Consider the following 25,648-nt stretch of genomic DNA (forward strand, 5'->3'; position numbering starts at 1 on the left):
ATGAGGAAGAATTGAATATGATTGTGGAGAAGAGAAGTTTGTGGCACAACTTGACTAGAAGAAGGGATCGGTTGGTAGGACATGTTCTGAGGCATCAAGGGATCACCAATTTAGTATTGGAGGGCAGCGTGGAGGGTAAAAATCGTAGAGGGAGACCAAGAGATGGCTACACTAAGCAGATTCAGAAGGATGTAGGTTGCAGTAGGTACTGGAAGATGAAGAAACTTGCACAGGATAGAGTAGCATGGAGAGCTGCATCAAACCAGTCTCAGGACTGAAGACCACAACAACAACAACACTACAAATTAATAGTAGCCAGATGAATCATGATACCTCAAAAAGAAACATGTACATTACTATTATCTGCACGACGATCCTGATGGTGTAAACAGATTTTCAATATTTTTATTAGTTTTAAGTTTAGTATCTGACTGTAAATTATACAAGTAACACCCAGCAATGAATTTCCAAAACATACGCGCTTCATCCGATTTTGCCGATCGCCGTGTCTTTAGTGTAAACCTAAATTGGTATGAATTACAGGCATGTAGCTTAAACAGTACATGAGTTATTGGAGGTCAAAGTGGCCGATTACTATCGATGGCGTTAGGGCCTCAAGTACTCCACAGTTACACGAAAAAAGGGTAGCAGCATACTTATAAATATATTTATTCATCTATGTCTCTGTTTATATCCGATATATACTATTCATGAAGAAACTGGTTAAATATTTACTGTGTTATAGAAAGCACAGAGACATCAGGCTACTGGCCTATCTTTTGTTCTATTCCTTTGATAAATGTTTATTTAATTTGTTTATGTATCTAATAATGTGTGTTAGAGAGAGTTTATGGTCCAGTCGTAGGAATATTTCTATAATTTCAAGTTATTTAAATGTAAATCCAGTACTTCGGATGTGTTTCAATGTGTTGTGGGTGCACGTTGGCTTGGAAACATGGAGGGAGCGCTCTAGCCAATTACGTATGGAGGTTGGGGAGGAGCATCTTTTCTGGAGGACACGAGGTAGTTCGGACCGGACAGTCGCTCAGGACACGGAAAGCGCTGGACGTGAAGGCGCGACGTACAGTCGAGGAAAGGCTTGGACAGTGGAGCACTTTGCACGTGGGCTCGGACTTGTGAGATTTCCGTGGCTTCTACAGTGAAGACGTAGTGTGCGTTTAGAACTGAATATCTCGCGAGCTATGTTGTCGTTCATAACTAATTACGTGCAGTAGGAATCTATTGTTTCCCTGTTATTCAACTTATATTTTATTTAATTGCTAGACCATCGACACCAATAAGTGTTTTGCAGAAATATACTACATTCTCAAAAGTGCTTCTCTTATCGTACTCATATTTAAAGGCGCTAATCTAGTAACTGCAAATTTTATTCAATTGCAATCTTTCATTTATAAATTTCTACGTTACATTCGCGATTGCCGAGTGATAGGAACCTTCGACCATTCGATTCATGTGTATATTCATATTGTATACTGTAGACTAAGCAGTATTTGGCTTGTAATGCGGCAACTACGTATCCCAGCCCCTAGACAACGAAACCAGCCAAAACTTTTAATAATTCAACTCTGAGTCGAATGGTACGTAGTTCAGAGCTACCACACCACCATCATTTCTTTTCTTTACTTTGAAAGCCCGCAAGTTAACCTCTCTTTTAAGCATCAGATACAGTAGATCCTGATTAAAAATTTTTGCCTTTTGGCTGGAAAGAAGTAGAAGCAAAACGTTTCTACAAGAAGGGTAGCATAAGTGACCAGCAAAATAACCGACCGATGTAATTGACAACTATCTGTTGCAGCAACTCAGAACGTATTATGAGCTCCAACGAGATGAGGTATTTCGAACTGAATGATCTCCCACATGCCAAATAGCTGAATTTCGAAAGCTTCAGTGATGTGAACTATAAATCGGGATTTTCTCATATGACATTCTGAACTGCCAAGCAATATCAATATTAATCTCAGAATTTTCAAGGGACGATGCAGTCATCTATAAAGAAGTACTGTCTGCAAAAAACTGAATAAATATTCAGTCATACAGATTTCAAAGTGGCGCAAAGATTGGCAACTTGTATTAAATATTCTCAAACGTACAACTGTGCACTTCACAATATACGGAATCGAATTATTCTATGACTACATCAACGGGGATCTGTCAGCCCATGCAGAAAACTAGGCTGCATCTATCTGTGGGGATATGAAACGGACTACTACATTGGCTCAGTTGCACGTGGCAGGCTTCATTGGTGGACCATTGGCAAAATATAGTCAGTCTCTGATCGTTTAAAAGACATTTGTGTAGCACATAAAAGAATTTTACTCAAGTATGAGGGACCCATACTAAATGTGACTAATGGGAGATATTCAACATATACGAAGAAGAACATCACATATGGTCACAGGTAAGTCTGGCTCACAGGAGAAAGTCACAGAGATTCTGAAAAACCTGAACTGGTAGACGCTTGAAGATAGATGCAAACTAACCCATGAAAATTTAAGGCTCAGTATTAAGTAAGGAGTGTGGTAATACACTTCAGTCCTCTACGGATCACTCCCATATGCACAGCGAAGATAAAATTAGACTAATAATAGCGTGCACAGAGGCTCTTAAACATCCTAAGTGTGCTCCATATGCGAATGGCGTGGGAAGAAACACTAGTCCAGTCAGTGAAAGAAAATTACATGAAAAGAATTCGTGTAGTCGAAAACTTTTGTACAGTCATGGGTGGGAGTGCCATGAACAACATACTAAAAATTCTGAAGGTGTGATGAGAGCGGAGGGTGAGAGAGCGATTAATGATTACTTTATGTTTTTCTTGAATATATCACCGCGGCTTCTAGCGAGAATGTTTCCCAGTACAGAGTTAAACTAAAATTAAACTACGTTAAATTTCCTACTAAAAAGGTCGTACGCATTTTTCTCTACGGCTAATAGTATCCGCGTTGTATGGGATGCTGCAGATTTTTAAAATATGTTTTAATTATTATAAAATTAATGTCAATTGTTAAATGCACTGGTTAAGAACGAATATTAAACGTGTATATTGCATCTAAGTGCAGTAGAGCTGTATCAATGGATAAATTACGTTCTGGGGATGCAACGGAATGGAAAGGAGGTGCACACCATATGAATCACTGGTGACACACAATGCGCAGACATTCCCAGAGAGTGTTTTCTGGAAAGTATGTTTCACTACGTGGAATACATATGCAAAAATGCTAAACAACTGGAGCTGCCAACTGTCTACTAAATCGAAGAACTGGCCCAGTGCGTGACATGCTGTCAATATGTATTTCACAAAGTCCATTTCATTGTCCCCATTATCAATGGCTGGATTACTTTCCACATTATGAGTGGTATCAATTGCTTCTCTCCTACGAAACCCAGAGGCTTAAATTAGTTCCCTCTGCAACAGAAGTATGTCAGCCAGGTCAGAACTTCAGATATTTCGACGTCAATCCAGCAGTGCATTAAAGCAGATTACTGTGCTAGACATGAACATGACCAGTCCCACTCCATCAGACAAGTTCACACCCACCTTGAAAAGTAAGTGAAACATGGCTATACTCAGTGCAGCCGACTATCAGCAATTTCCGAATAGAAGAATCATGCAGTCTTCCAGTAACACCATTAATGATGAGAGAAGTGAAGTAACTTTCTGGTCATTAATTTATTCGTCACCAACTGACTATCCACGGGGGGTGGCCGCGTTGCTAGAGGCGCCATGTCACGGATTGCACGGCCTCTCCCACTGAAGGTTCGAGTCCTCCCTTGAGATATATGTTGTTGTTCTAGTTTAAGTAGTGTGTAAGTCTAGGGATTGATGACCTCAGCAGTTTGATCCCTTAGGAATCCCCCCTGTTCCATGGCTTTACAATACCTGGTGTTTCAGCAGATACTTGCAAATCGTTCTTGCATTGTGTGGCTGGAGTCGGCCCACACAAATAGTGTTCACCACATACTCTTCCATGTGACGGCCAGGTGTTGATAGAAAGCATCGGTTTGTTCCGCATTACAAATGAAACAGTTTTTAAAACGCGATTTTATATGCCCAATCGATACAGTGGTCCCAGACTAGGCTAGTGCGATAATTGTTGCACTGATGTATATCAACTGGGACAGTAAAACTCTAAGAATAACCAGCAGTGACAGCAGCTCACTGGTCTGCACTGACTGCTACCACCAAGCATGCAGTGCCACTGAGTTGCTGCTGCATTGCTATTTACTCTGTGTTTTTCCTTCCCTGCTCATAACGAATATCACACTAAACTAATCTGGGACCACTCTCTAGAAAAGGCACACTTTCCTCCGACACTGGCCATTGCACGAAAGACATGACAAGCACTATTCGTTTGGGTCGACTCCAACTATACACTGCAAAAACGAAATTGCAGATATCTGCTGAAACATTAGAGAATATGCACCTGATGACTATTGCAAGAGCCAGCCTGAGTGGCCGAGCGGTTCTAGGCGCTACAGTCTGGAACCACACGACCACTACAGTCGCAGGTTCGAATTCTGCCTCGGGCATGGATGTGTGTGATGTCCTTAGGTTAGTTAGGTTTAAGTAGTTCTAAGTTCTAGGGGACTGATGACCTCAGCAGTTAAGTCCCATAATGCTCAGAACCATTTTGAGCTATTGCAAGATACATCCCTACACATAAAGCAGTGTGTATTTGTGTGTCTCCAGGACCTCCTCCCAAATCTCTGTATTAAGTACAACCAAATTTGACATATCAAGTTCTACCAAATTTGACACAGAAACAGCAGGCCACATAAGTGTCACCAGTGTGGTGTCTATATCTGCCTAGCTCCAATAGGAGTGGAGATGTGGGCAAAAAGTGATTTTTCCAGCCCTGGCATATAGGCTGCCATGCATGTTGTGAGGGGAAACGACCTTGCAAATCAAACTGTGCTGCAGGGCAGCCTACATGTCTGGAAAGAGAAACAGTCTTCCAGGCCCCAACATGTAGGCAGACCTGCATGTCAGATGTGTTGTGTTGGTGTAGCATCGGCCTACTTTCTCGACCTTGATTTTTGCATGGCGACCTGTACATCAGCGGTAAATAAATGCTTTTCAGGCCCCTGATAGTAGCCTGCCCTGCATGACAGGCGTGTTGTGGTAGCAGTGTTGGCCTGTTTTCTTGAACTGTATCGCAGGAGCTACACATGGAGATAGAGGAGTCGGTGGACTGAGCGAGGGAGAGGAGAAAATGCACAGAGAGAGGAGAGGAGGGAGATGTGTGAGGCAGGTGGAAGATGCAGAGGGGTGGTGGTCAGGTGGAAAAAGGAATAGTTGGAGGTGAGGATGGAAAGAGAGGGGTGGAGGATATCGTCAGAGGGAGATGGAGGAAGATAAGGTCAGAGAGAGATGGTGAAGGAAACGGACAGAGAGAGAGGGAGAGGAAGACATGAAGAGACGAAAGAGGGGGGGGGGGGGAGAGAGAGAGAGAGAGAGAGAGAGAGAGAGAGAGAGAGAGAGAGAGAGAGAGAGAGAGAGAGAGAGAGAGAAGGAGGAGGTGTGTTCAACATGTACATCAAATGTATATGTGGGCAAAGCCATGGGGAAAAGGCTAGTTTAACAATAAACATTAATTTTATAACATTATTTTTAATAATTTGCGACTTTTCCATCATCTGGAATGTGGAAATTATTAGTCCTAGAGAAAAAATGAATATGATCTTTTTGCAGGATATTCAATATAGTTTAATTTTGTACTGGAACACATTTTTGCCCGATTAGCGGTTTTCAAGTTATTCAAGAAAAACAAAATCGAGTTTAAACACTCCCTGCCCCTCCCGCCCCTACGCTGACACCCCACCACATCTTTGGTTTGTTGTTCATGGTACCCCATCCTACCACTGTACAAAAATTTACGACGAGTGTTTCTTCCAAACGATCTTTTTGGTCTTTATTGGCCGGGCTATACGCTGCACGTCACAGCGGCTTCCAGAATATCGATACAGATACAGAAATCAGCTGCAAGAATCAACATGTTGATGAAAGCAAGAAAACATTTAAACCTGAGTATTCATGTGCATGTATCTCAGTCATATCTGAAACATCGATTAATGTGTACGAAATCAAATTTGTTGTACAGTCTGATGTGCCAACATCTTTACCAATAGTTGTAGCCCAGAAACGGTACTTTTCCGGTTTATGGGTTACAATTCAAAAGTCTACAAGAGGAATTTTATAGCCCGTCTATATGCTTACGATATACACGTATAATAAATGGCCACCTCTCTCCATGACACTATCCACTGACTAGATCGTTCTACTATTATTTGACGGCTTGTGACAAGAAATGAGAATGTAACCTCGCAAATCACAAACAGGGGTATTTATAAACAAAGCGCCCCATTCCGCCGATGGCGCTGGGACACCGTATGACATCCGCAACTTCGACTAGACGATTCCAGAAAATAACCCGCGCCGCAGAACTGTCGGTATGCCCATGTCAGACATTCGCTTCCGAGACTGGAACGAGTGTTCTTCGTGAGCTGATTCGACGCGCCAGCGTGCACGTCCGATCACCTTGTATCGATCGCTGGTGCGCCCTCAATAGGTCTACGTTCGATTTTCTACTACTGCGACTCAAGTTAGCACTCGCTAAATTAAAGAAAATACTGTACTACTGCGTTAGACTCTGTATAGGGGCCATGCAATCAACAGATTAATGCTCTGCTCACGGTAACAGCGGAGAAGTTTTCATATTTGGCGTCAGTTCCTGACAGATAAATTTGTGTTGAAGTAGTATTTAAAATCTGGAAGGCATCGTTTCCAGAAATTAACTGAATTACATGAGCATCTTTGGACCAATTATCTTTTCTCTTTTGAAACAAGTTTTGCAGTGCTATATAGCAGCCCCTACTTATCGGGAGCACGTCCTTAATTCGAAGTTCCTTTTTCTCAGCTGCTCAGTTCGTGCAAGATTCATCTGCCTCCCAAAAGTCGAACGTCAAACAACATATTCACTACTGTGCATTTTCAGTGGCCAGATGTGATTAAAATTCACTGACGGGCCGAAAAAACTGAGCAATCATACACGTGATTTCAAAACTGCATACATCAAAAAGTGAGAAAGATGATCACTGATCTCAGTTTAAACGAATTCTGGCTGCCCAACTGGACTGTTTCGTTTAGCTATCTGCGTAGTTTGGTGCGGAGGTGTAGCGACAAATTATCTCTAGGGGAGATTTGTTAACATGAAATGCAACAACGTGTCGACAACACTATAGAGCAAAAATGTAATAATTCACTGTAGATTAAAGTGGAAGACAGACCATGTAAAAAACCGTTTGTACTGATTTATAATGTCGAAAATGTGGTTTAATGTAGTAGAATTACAAGCAATTAAACCTTAAAATGTTCTTACTGGGCGAGGTGGCGCACATTTCTTAAATGGTATAAAGAAAATAGCGGGATGGATAGTCCTGCTGGAAAGGACACGATCGATTTCCTTCTCAATTCGAAAAAATACTCCGTTCTAATGGCATCATAGGGGAGACGTTAAATCCAAAACATTCTTTGTTCTTTCAGAAATAAACACAAATCCATGTCAGCTGTCTCTTATTTGAATTGCGGTACTATCATACACACATATTAAACAGTAGTATTATTTTCAGTTAAAAACTGCTTAAGGTTAATTTTCCCCAGATAAAATGTCCAGGACGGTGCAGGCCCTTACCACGTGACGGATAGACAGACACTTTGCAGACCGTATCCTACCATACGGCAGTTTTAAGGGTGTTTCCAACACAGGAACTTGCCATGACCTCCAAAAAGTAAGCATTAGATACTACTCTGTTTGTGCCGCTGATCATCAGAAAGTGATTTAAACTGTATTATATTTTATGTATGTGTGCGATGGCATGGCGATCAAGTTACGTCGTGTAAGAAACTAAGCAAACTGAAGCACCGGTTTCTCATTACGTGCATTACGGGTATTAGTATCCTCGCACCAGCAAATGCGCCAGATTATAAAATAAACACACTTTTTAAAAGATTGTAGCCTAAATGTACAGTGTCGCAGCATTTGTAACTCTTAACAGTGATACGTTTGGTGTTCATTCCTCAATAATTATAAAGAATGATATTCGTAGGGCGATAGTTCGATGGTCTGTTATGATGTGTTACAAGCTACTGTGTGCTCAGTATGTACGGCTAGTATAATGCGGTTCTGACTGCGTTGTATGTACACCAAAAAATAATAAATTATTTTTCCCCAACAGAGCTCTAGCACCTCGTCCCTACTGAGCTCTACGTCAACGGTATGTTTAGCCTTCCTTCCAGCCTTCCTATCCATCTGACTACTCCCATCTTGCACTGGCGGTACACTTTCACTTATGGTTAGATATCAAAGCATCGAAAAAAGAGGATTGCACTAAGTTTTAAAGTCGTGTTAAATAATACGCGGTGGAAACTGCTCGACTTTAGTCGCGTTGTTCAGGTGATCTCACAACTATTTTCCTTAGTAGCTTTTTAACGATAGTGAAATTAAGGCAAACGGTGCAGAATGAATTTAATTTTGCAAATAACTCTCGGAAATTTCAGAAATCTGATCTCCAAAACCACCAATAGCTTTGTCAAACAGTAATGAAGTATGGCCAGATCACCACATCCGGGAAGCGTAGATAAGCATATTAAAATTTTCAAATGACCAGTATGCAAAATCCTATGAAATGATTCAGAAGTGCAAGTTGCTCAAAGTAACGGCGCCGAGAATGACACTTAGTCACTTCTTTCTCATACTTTTAAGCTACGAATGTCTGACGTGTTGGGTTGCTGCTAGAAATGGAGAAGACACTATCATTGAGACAATGACGTATTGTAATGCCTCTCCCATTATCGTTGTGAACATCGGAGAATGACCCATAATTCCGTAAACGATTAATCTCCTACAGTACTCACGTGATACTGTGCCGGCCGCGAAGTATTTTGACAACTGAAGCCAGTTATCGCCGAGCATGCCATCTGCTGGCCGCGTCGGAAACCTGTTGCCCCCACGCTTGCAATTCCTGTAGTATTGAGTCACGACAGGTGCTGGCGCAGTGAAATCATCCCGACGGCTCCCCATCGCGAAATGCGGTTTTGGCTTTTGGTTTATTTTTTAACAGTTTTTGATACATACTACGAAGGGCACTGATGACCGCGTAGTTTATCGCCCTAAAACCGAACCGTTGGTCGTCATTATCATAACATAAATTTGACAGTCGCGGGTCGCGAGTATAAATTCTGCATGTTAACAAATTTTTAGATTCAGAAGATTTTGAGGATGTGAAAATACTAGCGTCTGCTGTATAATAGTTATGCTTATCAACAAGTTTATACAGCTACTACAAATGATAATAACAACAACACTGATAATAATAATAAGACGCATAACTTATCTGACAAAAGAAAGAATTGCTTTGGAAATTTTGGTATTTTGTACGTAATAAAGTGCAGTCTAGGTCTTCCGGGCTGAAATCCCTATTCTTACTCTGCACCCATATAACAACATGTGCTATCTGGACACTTCCTTGTTAATGTTCATACTTATTTGATTTCGTTACTCTCTCAATCAAAGGCTCTGTTCTCGGAGGCTCTAGTTCCTTTGCGCCTAACTTCTTCTAGTAATTCGTTTTGCTGTTCCCAGAATGAGATTTTCACCCTGCAGCGAAGTGTGCGTTGATATGAAACTTCCTGGCAGAATACAGCTGTGTGCCGAACCGAGACTCGAACACGGGACCTTGCTTTTCGCGGGCAACTGATCTACCGACGGAGCTACCCAGGAACGGCTCATGGCCCGTGTTCACATTTTACTTTTCAGTTAGCATCTAAAGTAGATTCAACACAGTGCACGTTTACACTGCACACGGTAGCCGATTCGCGCATAGTAAACAACCGACTTCAAACACAAAAGTGGAAACGATCAAACTCAAGTAGTAATGTCTACCAACATGGTCGTTTGACCAGAATCCAAATAAAGCGCCGAGATCCACAAGGGCCTAAAACATACCGTCGACGATCCCACATTTAAGTGAATATCAGAAAACCGGTGATACAGCTTTTCGTGCATTTTCGTAATTGTATACAATTTGGGCCTACAGCACACATAAATCTGACCCGTCATAAAATCAACAGATTTCAGAAGCGTGAATAAATGATACTATCTTACAATCGCCGGTGATGTGCTTTAGGCCCTTACGATTCTCACAATGCAAAACTCGCAATCGCAACCCATCCCCCGCCGAAGATTTCGTGGCAGGAGCGCCCAGTGGGCAGCCCGTAAAAAACTGAATGCAGATCAGGCATAAAAAACGAAGAAGGTGTACTGAGCTGTGAATATAAGCGTAATACACTACTGGCCATTAAAATTGCTACACCAAGAAGAAATTCAAATGATAAACAGGTGTTCATTGGCCAAAAATATATTATACTAGAAGTGACATGTGATTACATTTTCACGCAATTTGGGTGCATAGATTCTGAGAAATCAGTACCCAGAACAACCAACTCTGGCCGTAATAACGGCCTTGACACGCCTGGACATTGAGTCAAACAGAGCTTGGATGGCATGTACAGGTACAGCTGCAACTGCAGCTTCAACACGATACCACAGTTCATCAAGAGTAGTGACTGGTGTATTGTGACGAGCCAGTTGCTCGGCCACCACTGACCTGACGTTTTCAGTTGGTAAGGGATCTGGAGAAGGTGCTCGCCAGGGAAGCAGACGAACATTTTCTGTATCCAGAAAGGCCCATACAGGACCTGCAACATGCGGTCGTGCATTATCAGTGCTTAAATGTAGGGTTTCGCAGGGATCGGATGAAGGGTAGAGCCAAGGGTCGTAACACATCTGAAATGTAACGTCCACTGTTCAAAGTGCCGTCATTGTGAACAAGAGGTGACCGAGATGTGTAATCACTGGCACCCCATACCATCACGCCGGGTGATACGCCAGATGGCGATGACGAATACACGCTTCCAATGTGCCTTCACTGCAATGTCGCCAAACACGAATGCGACCGTCATGATGCTGTAAACAGAATCTGGATTCATCCAAAAAAATGACGTTTTGCCATTTGTGCACCCAATTTCGTCGTTGAGTACACCATCCCAGGCACTCCTGTCTGTGATGCAGCGTCAAGGGTAACCACAGCCGTGGTCTCCAACCTGACAGTCCATGCTACTGCAAACGTCGTCGAACTGTTGGTGCAGATGGTTGTTGTCTTGCAAATGCCCCATCTGTTAACTCAGGGATCGAGACATGGCTGCGCGATATGTTACAGCCATGCGGATAAGATGCCTTTCATCTCGACTGCTAGTGATACGAGGCTGCTGAGATCCAGCATGGCGTCCCGTATTACCCTCCTGAACTTCTAATTGAAAGGCAAGGGCTAGCTGTGCACATCAGGAATTGTGCACATTATTTATTAATGCTGTTTGTATTTGGCCCATTAGGCAGTTACATCACACAAGTTGCGCATGTGCAAAAGTGCCTTAAAACATGCACAACTGAAGGTGTGCTCATGACCCTGTTGCCAAGTTTCACAGAGTCTCGATGAACAGTAGCACGGTAGATTTAAATGCCATATCTTTCAGATTGCAGGATCTATGTTGTGTCTGACAGCATTCAAAGAATAATAACCAATAAATCTGCAAGATATCAAAAGTTTTGGTGTTCAAGTGCACTTGTCCTCTTACATGGCAGCTGCCAGTGGGTTTTGAACATCTTAAACTCCTGCGTTGATAACATATCTGGACCCCCTTCCACTGCCGTTACAAACATTTTAATATCAATAAGTTTTCCTGACCTGTTGCAAATAGCCCAGGTACCCTAGTTTTCAAGAAAGGAGGTAGACTGAAAGCAGTAAGCTATTGACCAATCTTCATCTTGCCTCTTTCACACATATCATAGAAGAACTAATACAGAATAGAAATTGTCACATTCTGAAATAAAAATAATCTCATCTTTGAAAATCAGAATGCTTTCATGAAAAACAAATCAATTGTGGTAACCTAAATAACTGCTATTGTAAAAAAGGAATACATTAAAGCACATTCCTTGATCTTGAAATGGCATTTCACTGTGTCAATATAATAATACTCACAGAGAAGTTTTGGAACACAGGCATTAGAGGCACTGTACCTTATCTAATAAAATTTTATCTAAGAGGAAGCACCTTGTGCTACTGAGAACAGTGAGTGGAACACACAGATCTAACATTACCGAAATGAAATATGGGATACTGCAGGGCTCGGTGCTAGGACCCCGTCTTTTCTCGACTAGTGTAAATGACATAAAATACTACTCCTCAAATTCAAAGATAATTCTCTATGCTAATGATACATCTATTGTGTGCAAACATAAAGATTATGACAAATTAGAAATATTGTTCAACTGAATTAAAAATGAAATAATTCAGTTCTTCAATGAAATTCATCTTAGTGTCAGCAGAAGATAACAGCAGCAATGGATTTAAACCCTTTAAGGCAGACTTATTGTGAATTTCCATTGTGTACTGGAACTGCTACTACCATCAAGGAAAACTATGTAAAGTTCCTAGGAATAATAATAATACACAATATATGTAATAGGATGTGTACGTTTGCCCTCTAGTAAGCAGACTTACTAGAAATATATTTGCAATAAATATGCTTAGCGAATACTGCAATGACACCCATGTACTATGTATTGCTTATCGTGTGTTGATGTCATCCTATGGGAACTACATGACAAAAGTATGGGATACCACAACTCAAGCAAACCTTCATAAACTTTTAAAGTTAGTGACGAAGGCTATAAGAATAATTTGTGGTGCAAAACAAAGACACTCAATCTATGACATATTCCATAAAGCTGGGTTATTAACTCCTATAGATATGTATATTGTTAAATCAATCTTTTTGGTCCAAACACTTAAACAGAATGTAAACTCTGATCTGCACATCCACAATACCAAGTCAGGCCAAAGACATTAACAAAATGTAAACTCAGATCTGCACAAACACAACACCAGAAACAAAGATGAGTTTCATCTCTTAAGCCATAGAAGTGCAGTTTATCAAAGAAACTCACTGTGCACGGGACTGAGGCTTGCCAATACATAACCAAGTTCAGTAACATCATTCCCTAATACGTAATTGCAAGTCAGCCTAAAAAGAATATTTGCTGCCAACAAACACTACTCACTAGACGAGTAACTTTGTGTTGCACAGAATAAAGGCAATTCATTAATGATAACATTTAATCATCCAGTTTTTGTTTTCAGACATTGCTAAAATAACTAACCTAAAATAAATCTTAGCTGCTAAGGTGAAATAGTCTCTACTTTCACATCAAGTCTAATGTGTAAGCAAACTACATGTAAACCTGTTCTATTTTCTTTTCTTTTTTACTGTACATATGTATGTTCTCTTGTTATGAACTGATGAATTCAGAAGAATGGTCCTTGTATCATCTGATGATGAATAAAGTTATTATTGTTCTTATCATTATCACCAACACCTCCTCCAACTATTAACAGTGAAAAGATAGTGCACTGCAGACATAGGTCTACATCTAGCTGTATATGTGTATTCTACAGAACACCACAATGTCTATGGCTGAGAGTATTTTAATCTCCACATATTGTGCTTGCTTTCTGGTGTACTCCTGGATAGAGACAATGACAAATTATTTATTAATTATTCATTCATCTGCAGACAAGTTTCTTTGTAGTCATGTCAATTTACACACATATATGTATTGTTTATAGCTGAAGTAAATAAGATGAGACTAATGTGTAACAGAATATACATAACAAATTCAATATTACAGGAACAGCAAACTGATTCACACAACAGGAACAAATCACAACACTGCTTTGATAGTACACCTTGGTTTTTGATTGAACCTATAAACTTGGCCAACCTGATTATTTATTTGTAATAATTTTTATCGCATGGTCTCATTAGTACTTTAAGACATATTTTAAATTAGCAGTTCCTTTGTGTCTCTGATATCTTTTAGTAGTTGATTATACAGGGTAATTCAAAAGTACTTTTACAAACTTTGGGGTGGGTTCCTTCCAGGGGGAAAAGAAAAAAAACCTTCAAGTTATTAATGAAAGTTTTCAGTTTAGGTGATTGGAGCTCATCAACACATAAATTCATAATAAATGCTCAAAATGTTATCCTCCTGCTTTGAAACACACGTGCTTTCTGAAAATAATGGACTGTCGCATCTTTTCAGATACTCCCTGATGGTTTCAACTGGTTTCTCAAGTGTCCATGACACATCAATGAAGAGTTTCTGCATCTGGGTGGTCTGCTGCATAGACCAATTGTTCAACGTGTCCCCAGAGATTACTATGCAAAGGACTGAGATTGGGGAACATGCAGGCCATGGAACTACTCCTCCTGTATTTATACAGCTGTCATGACAGATACCAACAAGTGCATCTTAAACACTGAGACTGAATACCTGTAAGGCATGCTAGGAGGATGTATGACCATACCAGACAGTCATCTACAACTCCCACCCACATGTTAATCTTAAACTAATGTTGATGAGGATTGTGATTGTGAGTGGCCCATATATGTTGCTTGGGAACATATGGTATTTCATCTCTTCCTGATGTTGTCTCAGTAAACAAAACTGAAGAGACAGATAATGGGTTGGCAGTTTGTGCAATAAATCATTGACTAAAGCTCGCCTGTGGTGGGTGATCATCAAACATAAGGTCATGCATACATTGAAGATGGTATGGATACATGAGTTGCTTGAGAAGTGTCCTCCCTGATAAACTTGGAGGTAAGCCTCATGCCAGGGCCACTTGTCTTGCATTGATATCTGTCCCTTCTTTGAAACCCACAGAACATGCTTTTTCTGATCAGGCATACAAATAACGTGCAGTCTTCCTCAATTATTTGTCTGTGGTGCTGCAGATCCTGTCTTGGCAATGCGACAATACACGGCACCGATGGTTGGATGACTTGGCTGTCTTCAGTCTGGAAATGCCACCTGATACAGCTGAACAGCCTGGTACCCATCACATTCATGCAGCCATACATAAAAATCATACCTGCCAGCTCACTAAATGAATACCCTGCCATGTTTGAACAGAACAATTTCAGTTAACTCGCTACCTGTAGTACATGCACACAATGAATTTGTTGAAGACAGATGAACGACAAATCTAAACAAGTCTCCCTGGCAACACAACACCATCTACAACACGATGAGTGAAACTGCTGCACAGGTAAGTGGAGTTGCTGGGTTTTACCTGGAAAGCAGTTGAACAACAACTTTAATTAATAACTTGAAAAGAAATGATTTTCTGACATATGTTTAAATGAACTTTTTTTCTTGTTTTTGTGTCAGAAATCTGTCTCCAAAGTTTGTAAAAGTATTTTTAAAGCACCCTGTATAGTTTGAGTCCTTATTTTACAAAACAGTGTTTTGGGTCTCTTTGTGAACTCTGAAGGAGCTGGGGCTATGGTGGCAGCAGCATAGCTGCTGGCAGTGTCACCCCAGCCATATTGGTCCCAGCAGACGACCCAGACAAAGCATGTTCCACACCTTGGGGTGGGCTCCATGGACTAGGTCATCTGCTCCTCTAGGAGAGTTAACCCCAAAATGAATGCCCTCGTCCTTCACAATGAGGTTGAGCACAGAGTCAATATCCTTGCCTCATAAAAAGCTTATCATCACAAATCATTTAACAAGGAATCTTGGACTGACCTTGAGAAGACAAATTGTGCCAAGGAACAGGAATAGGGATATACCAGTGCTTAAATTTGTAACATAAAACACATGTACAGAGCTGCAGAAGGGAGTTATGAATAGTATTTCAGAAGATGTGCTAAGGTATGGAACAGACGTTGTTGCTCTTCAGGAAATCAGGTGGAAGGTAAGTGGTGAGATTCATAAGCATAAATTCTCCCTATGTTATTGAGGAAAAGATGAATGGCAAAGGGAGCATGGAGCTGAGTTTACAGTCTCAAAGGATATGCATAGATCTTTTAGTGCTATCACTCCATATAATGAAAGAATATATACTCTGCATATCAAAGACAATGCAACCTTCATGAATGTATATGTACCAACAGAAGAATGAGGCAAAGACTGAAATGTAACAGTCCATTCAAACCGATTTAAAAAACACGTATTTTTTTTCCATAAACAGTAATTTCTGATGTAAGGGTGTAGATAACAGGTACTTGTGGAATGGATACAAAGAAACCAATTACTGTATTATAATTGTATTGTAGGGTGTAGGTCCTGTAATTGGTAGGAACATTCCCCAAACTATGAACATTTTTAATTAAAATAGTAAGAAGATTGTTAACACCACATATATGGGCATTTATACACGGTTAAGTTATTATGTACTTGAAAATTCAATTTAGTATTTACTCTATAAAAGTTATCATAGTTGTTGAAATGTGTCATTGGTTTTAAAATGAGAGCTTTTATTGTAATTTTGTTAAAGAGCCCTTATTTAACAATACTGAGGGTGATGATTGTTTATAAAGGGACAGCCACAGTAGCAGAAGAGGTCAGTGTATGAGATGAGTTTATGCATGTAACATGTACATCCCATCTCCAGTGAAACATAATGAAGGACAATCATTGTCCAAGGAGCATGTACTAAACATAATATGTATATGGAAGATCATCCACAGCATAGTAAAGAAAACAATTATGAACAGATTTCGAATAAGTCTGCAGCTGTATGACCATGCAGTCCACAAGAAAAACTACAGATATTCAACGGCACTCAAGGCACACTTGTTATACAAACTGGTGTTTGTGCATTGCAAGGATGCTTGATACAATTTACAGGATGTGCACGACAGTGACCTAATACATTTTGCACATCAGATGGCATACGACATAGATTTAAAGGGTAGTAGAGCATGGCTGAATAACTTCAAATAGTGCTACAGAATTGGAACACATAAGATAATGAAATTCCAAATGAAGCATCAACTTAACAAAGCACAGCAAACTGTAGAATCAGCATGAACATCTGTAGATGAGATAAACAAAGTTATCCCATCATTCAGTATGGAATTTGTTTTTAACCCCAAAAACTCAAGATTTGAAGAGTAAATGCCTGTGAAAGGATCCCTGGAAATTAGAGGTACCAAGAGAGTTGTATCAAGATCAACTAACATCAGTGCTGCAACATATTCATGAACAATTACACTGACTATTAATCTGGATGGTAAATTGGTTGGAACAATATTTATTGTGCTGCAGTTCTTTCTCATGTTCACAATCTTGCAAATTGCAGTAGGGAATATTTATATCGCAGTGAGCAAGATTGGGAAAATTGGCATAAGAAAACTACAGCTATGGTATGAGCACAGCTTTTGGCCAATAGACAGTCAAAATAACTTGCTTTTGCTTGATACCTGGTCTGCGTGTAAAAATCATACTCATTTAGTGCAAACTATCATTCCTGAAAAATGTATAACATTTCAACTCATGGTACCTGGAACCACTGAACAAATTCAGCCTCTGGATGTTTGTTTTTTTCCATACCTATGAAAGATATTGTCACATTACATGCAGCTATGCCATAAGGATAGCCAGTTTCATGATAAGCTCCACAGCAGATTGTTCCGCATTTGGCTGCATTCCATCACATTCCTTCAGATCTCACTAATAAGATTCTATCGGCATTCCTTAAGAGTGGATACCTTGCTGAATGACCTGCAAGGTTTGTAACTCCCGGGGAGTTTGCCTTTGATCTTGATGGTGTGAACCTTTGTGATCACTCTGGCATGCCATTTTTGATTCTGTGTTCATGGCACAAGTTAATGACTTGTTTTGAACATTTCTTGAATGTCAATAATGTCCACTTTGTCACGTGCAATACATACATCCCAAAGAAGATTGACCTCTGTACCTGCTGGTCACTCATTTTCTGTTGCCCTCCTGATCACATGGTGAGTCACAAGCAGCTTATATTTTTACTGTCATAATTGTTAACTCAACACTCAAATGCACCTTACTAAATAATGAATTTCTGACCCTGCACTCCAAGGGGTTCCTCATTAGAATCATTGCAAATCTTGGGGAGAGGCAAATCAGTAAGTTGACATATTTTTGCTTGATAAAGTCATGTCTGTTTAAGGAGTTGGGCATTCTGACTGGTATTTCACTGTCTCTTTATTCCCTCATGAATTTTGTTATAAATTATCCTCTTCAGTCCCAAAGGAATGATGATGTACATAATTGCAATACCAGAAAGGAAAATGACACTTGTTACTCCATATTAAGACTTTATTAAACACTAAAAGAGATGCACAATGCCACAACTAAAATGTTTGATAACTTGCCCAGTGATGTAAAATGTCTAACAGACAACAAATGAAAATCTGAGAACAAACTCTCCTCCAGTGCCATAGAAGAATTTATATTATTGTAATGTGTAAAACATGGTGGGTATGAGTTAGTAACTTTTACCTTTAACAATATTAGAGAAAGAAAGTTGCTACTCACTATATAGCGGAGACGCTGAGTTGTGATAGGCACAACAAAAAGATTCACACAATTATAGCTTTCAGCCATTAAGGCCTTTGTCAGCAATAGACACGCAAACACACGCGCGCGCGCGCGCACACACACACACACACACACACACACACACACTCATGCAAACGCAATGTGCACACACATCTGCAGTCTCAAATAACTGAAACCATACTGCAAGCACCAGCGCCAGTGCATGATGGGAGTGGCAACTGGGTGGGAGTATGGAGGTACATGATGGGAATGGCAACTGGGTGGGGGTAAGGAGGAGGCTGGGGTGGGGAGGGGAGGGGAGGGATAGTATGGTGGGGGTGGCAGACAGTGAAGTGCTGCAGTTTAAATGGAGGGCAGGAGAGAAGGTGGGGAGAGGGGGGGGGGGGGGGGGAGGAGGCAGTAGCGGAAAGGAAAGAAATAAAAAGAAATTAAGAGACTGGGTGTGGTGGTGAAATGACGACTGTGAGCGCTGGAATAGGAACAAGGAGAGGACTGGATGGGTGAGGACAGTGACTAATGAAGGTTGTGACCAGGAGGATTATGGGAACGTAGGATGTACTGCAGGGAAAGTTCTCACCTGCGCAATTCAGTAAAGCTGGTGTTAGTGGGAAGGATCCATATGGCACAGGTTGTGAAGCAGTCATTGAGATGAGGGATATCATGTTTGGCAGCTTGTTCAGCAACAGGGTGGTCCACTTGGTTTTTGGCCAGTTTGTCAGTGGCCATTCATGTGGACAGAAACTTGTTGGTTGTTATGCCTCTTATCTGTATATTTAATAATAATAAAAAACAAACAAACAAACAAACAAACACACACACACACACACACAGACACACACTAATAAATGTTCAGCATGTAGCCATATTTACAAATAAATTTGTGATCTGAATGCAAAATGAATTCTTAATCTTACCTTCCCTACCAGGTGTATCATTCTACACTCCCTCTTTCCACATTCAACAGTTCCATTGAGTGAACCCTTCTCTTCTTCATGTTCTTAAACCTGTTTTCACAGGATTGCCAGAGATGTAGCAATACTCAAGTAGCTTCCGGGCAAAGTAATCGAACATTAACTCATAATAGGAATTAATGTTTTCCTGATTCCAGTTTGGAAAGAATCCAATACAATAGAACAAACAAAAGACGTAAAGACAATATTGTCATGGAAAGGCCAAGAGTTTAAATATAGGTATCAGGGCACGTTTTTAATGTCTCTATCTACATCTACATCTACATGACTACTCTGCAATTCACATTTAACTGCTTGGCAGAGGGTTCATCGAACCACAATCATACTATCTCTCTACTATTCCACTCCCTAACAGCGCGCAGAAAAAACAAACACCTAAACCTTTCTGTTCGAGCTCTGATTTCTCTTATTTTATTTTGATGTTCATTCCTACCTATGTAGGTTGGGCTCAACAAAATATTTTCGCATTCGGAAGAGAAAGTTGGTGACTGAAATTTCATAAAAAGATCTCGCCGCGACGAAAAACGTCTTTCCTGTAATGACTTCCATCCCAATTCACGTATCATATCTGCCACACTCTCTCCCCTATTACGTGATAATACAAAACGAGCTGCCCGTTTTTGCACCCTTTCGATGTCCTCCGTCAATCCCACCTGCTAAGGATCCCACACCGCGCAGCAATATTCTAACAGAGGATGAACGAGTGTAGTGTAAGCTGTCTCTCTAGTGGACTTGTTGCATCTTCTAAGTATCCTGCCAATGAAACGCAACCTTTGGCTCGCCTTACCCACAATATTATCTATGGGGTCTTTCCAACTGAAGTTGTTCGTAATTTTAACACCCAGGTACTTAGTTGAATTGACAGCCTTGAGAACTGTACTATTTATCGAGTAATCAAACTCCAATGGATTTCTTTTGGAACTCATGTGGATCACCTCACACTTTTCGTTATTTAGCGTCAACTGCCACCTGCCACACCATACAGCAATCTTTTCTAAATCGCTTTGCAACTGATACTGGTCTTTGGATGACCTTACTAGTCGGTAAATTACAGCATCATCTGCGAACAACGTAAGAGAACTGCTCAGATTGTCACCCAGGTCATTTATATAGATTAAGGTCCCAGGACACTTCCCTGGGGAACACCTGATATCACTTCTGTTTTACTCTCTATGGAGCAATATGTGGTGTAACATATCAATCCAGCAGAGCACTGTGTTGTCAATAAATACACAAACAGGAGGTACAGAGCTTTGTTAACTTTTGGAATGTACTACTTTTTTCCAGCTTGTAGAGAAAAAATGCACACAAACACACACACACTCACTCACATGCACATTCCTGTCTCCCTATTTTGTGGGGGACTGATGACCACAGCAGTTGAGTCCCATAGTGCTCAGAGCCATTTGAACCTATTTTGTGCCCATATGACTTCCAGTTCTTTCATGGCTCATAGAGAATCTACTGGGGTGAGAGGGGCATGTGAGATGGCATGGGGTGGGGTGAGCTGAGGGATGGAGACAGGTGGGTGAGGCTAGAGGCTGGCAGTCAACTGAGCACGATGTATGGAGACAGGTGTGTGTGTGTGTGTGTGTGTGTGTGTGTGTGTGTGTGTGTGTGTGTGTGTGTGTGTGTGTGTGTGTATGTTTTCCCTACAAGCTTGAGAAAGGAAGTGCATTCTGAAAGCTAGCAAAGCTCTGTACCTTCCGTTTGTGTACCTATTAATGAAACAGTACTTCTGCCTTTCAGTGAGCCATCTCCTTTATTTCTAAATAATTTCTAATTCTCTATCAGAACTTTCCTCACATTAATAAGTCCAGCAAAGTGACATGAATCCCTGTGTCCACCGAGTCAATGAATGATGCTCGCAATAGTGAAAACCATATAATAGTTTAATATTTAAGAACAGTAAGCGGTTTGTGGAGTTTTCGTAATCTTTTTGCATGTGACATGCATAGGGGTGGGTGCCATGTGTCTTCAGAATTGGACGGGAATTGCAGTATTACCACAAGTTGTGGAATCTGTTGGGCCTTTGTGTAACCTTTGAGAGTTGGCATCCCAGTTTGGAATACCACAGTGCAGCACCAAATAAACACATGTGCCATGAGAATGCTGAGTGACATCATGGCAGAAGTGAAGGAAAATGTCAAAAATATCATTTGATATTCGCCAGATAGCAGTCTTAAGTGTAAGATATCAAGATATATATATACCAGCAGTGTTCTCTGATATGTACTATTCATAATGAGGGAAGTTACTGTACATTTTAGAAATAACATACAAAGTTACTGAGTGAAAAGGTACTGCGCATTCACTGGTAGAATCTAGTCAAGAATTCTTAAATTTCAGTACAAGCCCAACTGTGACAGTAATGAAGACAGCCGAGCTGTGCTCATGAGGCACAATAAGAAAATTAAATTACAGGTCCAGCAGTTCAGAGCTTCAAAATAACAACATATTTGAATGTAATAAAGTGGGTAAGGGCATGTATCTTCTTAGCCAGCTATCCTAAATAGTGTCACCCACATCCTGAAAAATGTATATGATGGAACAACTTATGCCTATCGTAGTTCCTGCTTATATTAATATAGGATTGTGCAGCAAGTACTTATCTTAATAGAGTACTGTTGCTAAAACACAAGTCTTAAGGATTATACATCCTCAAACAGACTGTACACTGGCAGTTCATAGCAGTTCTGAAATAATTTCCTGACTCTTGAGAGTTTCTTGAAAAGACATGGAAAATCTTGTTGGACATTTTATCTGTACAATGGTAACAAGCCAAAATATGTAACTCATCATAATAGTGATAGAACTATGAACTGATAGAGCTCAAACATAGCATTGATTATTACATATATACACTCATGTCAGGCCATTTTGTGGACACAAAGAGAAACAGAAGAGACTGCAAGAGGTCACTTTGCCAAAACAGTGAGCAGCAAAGGTGGTCATTTATTTAAGTATTTTATTTGTATACATATTCAGTAGATCCTCTTATGTATGTGAGACAACATGATGTTGAAATAGTCAATCTTTAAGACAAAAAATTTGGAATGTCTTTGCATTGATTGTTATATTTACTTTAGAGTACTTTCCATTTCTGTCTTGTATTTGTGTACTTACTTGCTTACTATTTATTCTTTGGCAGTGTTACATGCATGTTATAAGTAATATAATTATTTACTTGTGCATCATCATTCCTACAAGTGGTAAGCCCAATGAACACAATGGCAAATGATAAATACATTAAAAGTAAGGTTAACTTGCTTTGCCAGCTGCTGTGGACATCACCTCTTCAGAACAGTTTCTGCATGTATCATAGCCGCCAGTGTTAAATTTTGAGCAAGTGCCAGGCACTTCCTGTGATATGCAGCTCATGGACACTTCACTAATGACCTGAATCGCTACTTCCACACCATATGGAAAATCTGTTGCCCTTCTTCTCTCCTTTCCCACTATCCCCCGCCCTCCCCCCAACACTCTCTCACCCGCCCTCTGTCTAACCTCCCGACTGCACCTTGCTACCCTACCCTCTCTTCACCTCGTACCTGCATGCTCTCTTGCAGCAGCACTTAACCGTCCCCCACCCTTACCCTGCTATCCATCCCCCTAACCACTCCAGCCTCTTCCTTACTCCCATATATGCACTGCTGTTTGTTGTCTGGCTACAGCTACCAGAGATTGTGGTCATGTGTGTGTGTGTGTGTGTGTGTGTGTGTGTGTGTGTGTGTGTGTGTGTGTGTGTGTGCATTTGTTGTCTACTTTTCACAAAAAAGGCCTGTTGGCAGAAAGCTTATTGTGTGACAATCTTTTTGTTGTGCACATCTGTGACACAGCATCGCCACAGCATGGTGAGTAGCAACTATACTTCTCATAATATTGTTATATTAGAATTAAGGAGATAATGACAGGAGTTCTCAGTTGCAGTCTGTGCATAATTTGGACAACCTTTTCATGCAGGGAGAATATGTTCTTTGATGTGGTGGATTGTCCCATAAGATGATTCCATAGCATATAATTGAGTGAAAATGCCAATATAAGTGTACTTCGTGACACTGACATCTCCAAATTGTGAGATTGTGCTAATGGAAAAAGAAGCTGACGGCAACCTTTTTGTGGTCTGGAGGACATGAAGCTACCAGCTAACCCTGTTGTCTATGGTGTGGTGTACCCTTAGTATTTTCCAATGGTCATGTACAGTAGGTATCTCCTGTACCTAGAACTAAATGATATGTTAAGTGCATCACAGTTTGGTTACAGAAAAGGAAGGTCAGCTATACATGCCATAGAGTTCTGAGTCAGATACATTTTAGCAGCATTCAAGGACTATGCTCACACACAGGTAACCTTATGTGATCTGAGCAAAGCTTTTGACTGTGTTGATCACTCACTTTTGCTCTCTAAACTTGAGTACTATGGAATGTGTGATAAAAGTTTAAAACTCATCAGATCATACCTCAATTAAAGGAAACAGGTGGTGAGTTCAGGAAGTCATCTGTCAAACACAATTGAGGCTCAACACAGAGTGCTACAGGGATCTAAATCAGGACCACTTCTCTTCCTCATACACATAAATGACTTACCAGGAAATATAGATGTAAAGACATATATGTGGGCAGATGATGCAACTTTTCTATCTGTAAACCATGTATTTGATAACTTTGTAAGTGGTATGAAATTGGCAAAAGAAAATGCAACATCATGGTTTAATGCAAATGCTATACTATTAAATGAGGAAAAGACCCAGAATATGTAGTTCAGTCTATCAAAGACTACAAAAATAGAAAAACACAAGGCAAAGGTTTTAGGTATCATACTTGACAACAGTCTAACATGGAACTCTCATGTTGATCACATATTGGTTAGGTTGTCAAGATTTATATATTTGTTGAAGAGATGGATGTGTTGCGTGACATTTGAATATGTAAGGACAGCATACTTTGCCTTTTTCAATCTGTTTTAAGGTAGTGGTTAATACTCTGTGGAAACAGCAGAAAAATAAACGAAATTATGATGATTCAGAAGAAAGCAATCAGAGTAATGGCTAAGGTAGATAATAGAACACATTGTAAATAATTGTTCATTAAATATAGAATTTTAACAGTTAATAATTTATATATTCTTGACAGTGTTAACTACATACTTGCTGAACTACCTAATTTAAGTGTAATAAATCAAAGGCATGACTACTATACAAGAACCTGTACTTCTCTGCTGTTGCCACAAAATAGATTAGCTAAAACTAACAATAGTCATAAAGATATGGCAATTAAAATATATAACAAATTGTCTAAGAATGTGTCAATCAAGCCTGACAAATTATTTAAAGAAAATGTACATAACTTCTTGTTAACTAATCCATTCTATTCATTAGAAGAATTTTTAGAAATGCCCAATATCAACTTAAATATGTAAAAATTTACTTTGTAAAATTAATAGGTTAAGTGAACTGACAAAGTCTATAGCATGTAATAATGCTGAATGACCAATAAAGAATCTGAATCTGTGATCAAAGCTGTATTGGCTGTAATTTGTTTTGCTCAAGCCTGTCAGTAAGTTTACTTCGAACCATATTAGGAATTCTAAAAGTAATTTGTGGTATTAGCATTTAGTGCAGCGGACTGTTTACTGTTTATTATTATGATAGTACTATCAACAAACACAGTAAATTTGCATACTTTGAATGACAAAGGTAGGTCATTAATTTATATGAGAAAGAGAAGCAGACAAAGAACAGATTCCATGGGTCAAAACAAAAAAAGTTGAATAAGTAATGAGGCTGGCAGTTGTTTCAACTATAACTAAAGAGACAGGCCAGAAACAAAAGGTTTCCCATTGGTTTGGCTTCCTTTGCTCCCCCTGTGTCAAGCAATAAGAAAAGAACAAAAAAAAAAAAAAAATAGTCATATTGACCTGACGTGAGAAGTTAACACATTAATTTCAGTGATGGTTTTCAGTGCCTAAGAGCAAAAAAGGCACATTCAAAACTGATCATCACTGAGCATTAAATTATACAATAATGGCATGAAACTCACTAGTAAACTACAATACACAAGGAAAATTATATATAAAAAAAATTTCAAGGGAAAAATCTCACATTTAAATTGTGGAATACTAGTATGATGATGATGGAAACTCTTACAAGTA

The 25,648-nt window shown here is 39.9% G+C and overlaps 1 protein-coding gene across 2 annotated transcripts in view; it reads right to left on the bottom strand.

The window, feature by feature from the left end:
- Positions 1-18,577, bottom strand: part of LOC126335402 (leukocyte elastase inhibitor-like) — a 118,994-nt gene extending 100,417 nt beyond the window's left edge. The window contains exon 1 of one of the 2 annotated variants that reach the window (XM_049998652.1): positions 18,504-18,577. In XM_049998652.1, coding sequence (XP_049854609.1) covers positions 18,504-18,572 — 69 coding nt within the window. In that variant the 5' untranslated portion in view covers positions 18,573-18,577. Of the gene's footprint in view, positions 1-8,932; positions 9,032-18,503 lie in introns of those variants that run through there. The other variant, XM_049998653.1, reaches the window with a different exon arrangement.
- Between the last annotated feature and the right edge of the window lie 7,071 nt (positions 18,578-25,648).

This window comes from Schistocerca gregaria, chromosome 2, assembly GCF_023897955.1.
Source record: "Schistocerca gregaria isolate iqSchGreg1 chromosome 2, iqSchGreg1.2, whole genome shotgun sequence".
NCBI classification, from domain to species: domain Eukaryota; kingdom Metazoa; phylum Arthropoda; class Insecta; order Orthoptera; family Acrididae; genus Schistocerca; species Schistocerca gregaria.